This window comes from Tuber melanosporum, assembly GCF_000151645.1.
Source record: "Tuber melanosporum whole genome shotgun sequence assembly, scaffold_43, strain Mel28".
NCBI lineage: Eukaryota > Fungi > Ascomycota > Pezizomycetes > Pezizales > Tuberaceae > Tuber > Tuber melanosporum.
In genome coordinates this window covers 178,750-185,096 of record NW_003299088.1, presented here as the reverse complement: position 1 = coordinate 185,096, position 6,347 = coordinate 178,750, and the positions used below count along the sequence as shown (strand labels likewise).

Below are 6,347 nucleotides of genomic sequence, written 5' to 3'. Positions count from 1 at the left end.
CTGCAGGAAGGGGCACCAGAGTGGCGGGAGAAAAAAAAATCCTCCCAACTATGAAAATTCAGTATCATAGCCGGACGGTGACACATACCCTAGATTCCACTCCCCCTCTCCTCTCACTACTCTCCTACCCCTCTCTCTATTCTCCACTCTCTCGACACTTCCCCTCACCCCTCTCCAAACCCAATTCACCACAATGGCTCTCCGACAGGCGTCCCGCAAACCATTACGTACTTGGCTTATCCGAACGCCAATTATCCGTGGGTTCGCTTCAGTTTCCAATCTTCCGAAGTCTGTCAAAGATGAGATAGCAGTAAGCCGCTGCTGCTATCCAGATCTAAAGGGATGCTGAGAGCACACTAACAATTCCGCCAGCACGAGCAGTTATTGCCTAACTATGACCCCCCCACTGACTCTGCTACTGGATCTCTGTTATCTAAGCAAGCACCCTATATGGTCAGGACCTATGTCCGCCCACCACAGATGTTCGTTCGCGGGGTCGGGAGTGTGTTGTATGATGTGGAGAACAGGAAGTACATTGATTTCACAGCTGGGATCGCCGTGAATTCTTTGGGTCATGGAGACGAGCACTTGTGCAACTTGATTTTTGACCAGGTTTGTTGAGTCCGACACTCGTGTCGCTTTTGTGCTTTGCTTTGCTGCGCTCGTTGTGGGGGTTAACTTGGGGACGGGTGACTTTAGGCGAAACAGGTTATCCATACCTCGAACTTGTATCATAACCCTTGGACCGGAGAGCTAGCAGCGCTGCTTGTTAACAAAACTAAAGAGCACGGCGCATTCCACAATGCTTCTCAGGTGTTTGTTTGCAATTCTGGCTCCGAGGCGAACGAGGCAGCCCTCAAGTTTGCGAGAAAGGTCGGGAAAGTAATTGGCGGGGAGAAGAAGATTGGTGTAGTCTCATTCACCAACTCGTTCCATGGTAGAACTATGGGTGCCCTTTCGGCTACACCTAATCCAAAGTATCAGAAACCCTTTTCCCCAATGGTTCCGGGGTATACACATGGAGTTTATAATGATATTGCAGGGATTAATGACTTGGTCACTGGGGAGACTTGTGGAGTCATTGTCGAGCCGATACAGGGAGAGGGTGGTGTCAACGTTGGGTCTCCAGAGTTTCTGATTGCGTTGAGCAAGAGGTGCAAGGAGGTCGGAGCTGTATTGATTTATGACGAGATTCAGGTATTATCACCTCGTGGCTACAATTACATAGTGACCACCGGTAACACGATCGCAGTGCGGTTTGGGCAGAACTGGAGACCTCTGGGCCCACCAGTTCCTCCCCAAGGAGGCTCACCCGGATATCCTAACCATGGCTAAGGCGCTTGGCAACGGATTCCCAATTGGTGCAACAATGGTCAACAATTTTGTTGGAGAAAAGATCATGACCGGTGACCACGGAACAACTTTTGGCGGGAACCCACTAGCTTCCCGAATCGGGCACCACGTCTTTAGCAGGCTTTCGGAGCACTCTCTCCTTAAAGGAGTTGAAGCCAAGTCAGGGGTGTTTGTGAAGCGGTTGACTGCGATTAAGGATAAATATCCGGAAGTAGCAACTGAGGTCCGAGGCAAAGGATTAATCCTTGGGCTCCAGTTGACCAGAGATCCCACAAGCCTGGTCAAGGAGGCCAGGGAGCGGGGACTACTGATTATTACAGCTGGCACGAATACAGTTCGGTTTGTTCCCCCGTTAGTCATTGAGGAGGAGATCATAAACGAAGGGTTGGATATTTTTGAAAAGGCGATGAAGGTTTTTGTAGAGAGCGGAAATTCATAAGTTGGAAGTTCATGATTTTAGTTAGCGTGTAAGGAGGGGTAAAAGTGGAGTCTCGTATCTGGGTTTTTTTCATGAACACTCTAGGGTGGTTTGTAGTTTAAATTTACTCATGATAAAATGGAGTGCTAGAATATCCTAACGTATTTCACCGTGATGTGACACAAGACCGGGATATGACACAGGTGCTGACATGCTCTGAGACATGGATAATTAGTATTTTGGTTTCCCGCGCTTGATCTGTGCTGTGACAACAACAAACCTATCGCAATGGGTAAACTAACCTTGAGGAAAGCATCCCAGTATGAAGAATGGCTTCAAAGAGCAATTAAGGCAGTCAAAGGAGCAACAAATCCTTTGTCTGTGCTAGAGGCCTCAGAAGAATTTTCAGTTAATAAGCGAACACTTTACCAACGGGTTGCAGGAACTTATTTGAGTGCAGTCGAAGAACATCAAGACCAACAGCACATTACAAGTGCCGAAGAAAAAGTGATAGAGATGTGGTGTTGCGAGCAGGATGATAGAGGATTCCCACCCCGGCTCAATATGGTTAAAGATATGGCACTGCATTTGGAATTGAAACGATTAGAAGCAGAGTGTAACGATCGCTCCTTGGATAGTTAGTTCTTGGCAACAGGAAACAATACTTCTCTTCTTCTTCTGTTTCTTTCCTTCATCTTACAATAGCACTAGGCCTCTGCCTATGTTACCAATAGTACAAGACCTTTGTCTTCTATTGGGAATGCCTATTGTAAGCTTTCTCTAACTCTTCTTCATGAAGAACTTTCCTTGGCGTAATAATAATGTTGCAATAAAGATAAAGATTGTAAAGGTGTTTTATATTTGTTAAAGTAATAAGTAGGACAAATACTTAGAAGTCAATCTAATTTTATTTAAACTCATACCGCCAAAACTGGCATACGATGAGCCCCCACTGGCACAGGGATACCGCTAACCGGTATACCACTAATCCTAGGCTACCTAAGTCTACGGTCCTGCACCTGCCATCCCCGAGTCATGCCCACAGGGAAACTAATTACAAAACCATCAAACAACCCAGCTCCCACCCCGGTTCAAGTCCCTAGCCCCTCTGGTATGAAGCCAACCAGCACTAAGCGTAGCCGAAGCCGAGCAAAAGACCAACCCAACCAGGTTCCTTGTCCAACAAACATAAAATCACTACTACCCAGTCCAAACACCGTCCCGCAAAACCTCCTCCATAGTAGAAAACCAACAAAACCAAAACAAATATAAACAACAGGGGACAAAATGGTAGAGAAGTGACCAACATGTCCACCTCTTGTAAGGTGTTCGCAAGGTACTAATCACGTTAACGATAATAGATACGATAGTTGGCAGGTGGCCTGCTCTTCCAGAGAGGAGGCGAGAGCTGAGAACTAAAGGAGGCTTCGAGGGTGTACTGAGAAACAAAGAAGTAACTGTTCAACCAAGTATATTGAAATACTGTGTGTCGAAGTCTGCCTTTTCTATCGTAGAAACAGGCGGTCTTTAAATACACAAATCTGTTCATGTCTAGCATGAACGAAACTAATTAAAGGTATCAATTGATACTCTTTGGTAAAACTCCTTAAGTATCAAAACGATACTTAAACAAAACATAAAACAAAACCAAGTATCAAACGATACTTAAAACAAACCAAGTATCAAAGCGATACTTAAAACAAAACATAAAACAAAACCAAGTATCAAACGATACTTAAAACAAACCAAGTATCAAAGTAATACTTAAAACAAAACATAAAACAAAACCAAGTATCAAACGATACTCAAAACAAACCAAGTATCAAAGCGATACTTAAAACAAAACATAAAACAAAACCAAGTATCAAACGATACTTAAAACAAACCAAGTATCAAAGCGATACTTAAAACAAAACATAAAACAAAGCCAAGTATCAAACAATACTTAAAACAAACCAAGTATCAAAGCGATAGTTAAAACAAAACATAAAACAAAACCAATAACCGAGTACCCGTACCGGTTACATTCCCCAAAACAAAACAACTGTTTAAACAAACAAAACCTAATAATCATCAAAAGCGGATTCCGAGAAACTCATGGCCTCAGTTTCCGCATAGAATTCTTCGTCATAAGTATCACTCCAGGGGCAGGAAGAAACCTTAAGGAAACACTTAGACTCAAAGAAATGTAAATCACAGTAGTCACGAATACCAGATTCGCGCTGTACATCAACCCAAGAGTAATCGCAATCAGGACCGTAATCTATCCAGAGGATTTCGAAATAGTCTTCAAGTTGGATAACATCACGGTTCAACAACAGTCCAACAATCTGTTATCGCAGCCTCACATTGACTTCCACATAGTTTGACATCATTATGGTATTCGGATGGTGATTGGTGACTAGATAAGGTTGTCCAGAGCCTGCTCCATAGCTTGGTTTTCCTCATCGCTGCTTTCGAATTCCGACTCAAAGTATGGTGCCCAAAATCCATCTCTAGCTTCGAGTTCTGCATGTCATCGCTCAGTTTCTGGCATTTTAGGTGTCCAGCACATGGTGATGTAGTTGATCGTTGGGGGGAGTGATTCGTTTGGCATATTGTCTTTCCACCATTCGTTCACCATATCCATAGCGTGCTCTAGTCCTTCTAATGGTTCCCAGCTGTTCTCGCTTGTCGGATATCCTTTCCATTTGACTAGGAACTGATCATTTCCATGCCAAAGGTGGTGGTCTCGGATTTCTTCAACTTCGCATTCATCTTTCTTTTCAATGATGATAGGTACAGGTCGAGAGTGGGTTCTTCCAGGGAACTTGGAGGCGTCATTTGGGTGGAATCGTTTGACAGCAGAGGCATGGAAGACCGCAGTATTGCAGCGGTACATGCGTCCATCCATCTGGACAGTGTAGTTTTCTGTATGCTCGTCAAAAGATAAGACTTTGAAGGGTCCTCGCCACCGGGGTTGCAATTTCTTGCTGCGTCCGACATTGGTAATGAACATGTTTCCATGTACCATGAGCATATCACCCAGGAGGGTAGGGACATGTTTGCATCGTCGCTTCTGAGCGGTGGTGGTACTTCGGAATCTGGCAGCTTTAACAGCTTGGAAGGCATCATTCCGGATTGCTTGATGGCGGTTAAGGTGTTCATCGGAGGCGGGGACTGAGGAGTTCTTGAATAGTGTTGTAGGTAGGAGGGGGTATTGGCGGCCAAAGACTGCCTTACATGGTGACATTCCCAGGGTATCTGAAAATCCGGCATTGATATATGCGGCCAGTTCAACTAGGGCTGGTTCCCAGTTGGTTTGTCGTTCATTGATCATATTCCTAATTCCGGTCTTAACCTCGCGGATTTTTCGTTCTGCCTGGCCATTTGTCTCATGGTGTCCAGGGGCAGCCATAATGTGGTTTATTCCGAGGGAGGTCAAGGTTTGCTTCCAGAATCTAGCAGTAAATCGGGGATCAGCGTCACTGACAATCGATAAGGGGTACCCATGGGGGGTAAACAGGTATTGTTGGAGGTTCTTCCAGGTGTCTTTGGAGGAATTGGTAACTTTCATTGGAATGAGCCGGGTATATCCAGAAAATCGGTCCACAGCTACCAAGATGGTGTCAAATCCAGTGGGTTTGTTGAATGGTCCTGCAAAATCGATGGCATATGATTCGAATATTTCACATGGTAGTTGGAGGGTCTGTGCCTTTCCTTCAGGTAGTTGTGTTCGCTCCTTGTTTGCCTGGCAGAGTTCACATTGTTTGACGAAATCACGGAAATCTTTGCGCATCTCAGGCCAGTAAACATATTCTGAAGCATATTGAAGGTTGCGGTCCGCGCTGTGGTGTCCTTTGTTGTGAATCTCGGATATGACATATTCTCTAATCGTCATTCCATTGAACATATGGCCTTTTGATATGTATAGGCAATGTTCACTGTAACGGGTGCTGGTAAAGACCATTCCGTTGGATATGTTGTAGGGGGCGAGGTCTCCATGCCAGGAGCTATCCATGGCTTTGAAGTAAATCGGGTCATGGCGGTATCCTGCAATCATTTGGCTTCGGAAAGAGGAGGTTAATTCTTCTGTGGTTGATCTAACATCTCGTTCATCCTCGATTAGGGATCCTCTTGTGGGTTCGATAGGGGCTTCTTCTTCCTCAAAGGTTTCGTAGAGTTGACGCCGATGCGCGGGAATAGTAGGGGGTATGACCGAGAAAATGGTTTCATTGTTGTATACTCGTAAGGGTCCTTCATATAGTGGTCGTGGATCATTTATGGGAGGAGAGGATGGCGGGGCTGACTGTGGGGGGTGTAAATAGGATATCGCATCCACGTAGGCTGCTGCTTGTTCGAGTTCTTCAAGACCTTGGTATCGTGTTGGAGCAGGGTTAAGGATATGAGGAGATTGGGTTGTGTAACCGGTACGGGTACTCGGTTATTGGTTTTGTTTTATGTTTTGTTTTAAGTATCGCTTTGATACTTGGTTTGTTTTAAGTATCGTTTGATACTTGGTTTTGTTTTATGTTTTGTTTTAAGTATCGCTTTGATACTTGGTTTGTTTTAAGTATCGTTTGATACTTGGTTTTGT

At 44.7% G+C, this 6,347-nt stretch overlaps 1 protein-coding gene; it reads left to right on the top strand.

Annotated features, from left to right (window-relative positions):
* The first annotated feature begins 129 nt into the window (after positions 1–129).
* On the top strand, positions 130–1,817 carry GSTUM_00008176001 (uncharacterized protein). XM_002839883.2 has 4 exons: positions 130–310; positions 373–612; positions 700–1,197; positions 1,253–1,817. Exons 1-4 carry the CDS (start codon positions 194–196, stop codon positions 1,790–1,792), a joined length of 1,395 nt encoding a protein of 464 aa, XP_002839929.1. The 5' UTR covers positions 130–193; the 3' UTR covers positions 1,793–1,817.
* The last annotated feature ends 4,530 nt before the right edge of the window (positions 1,818–6,347 follow it).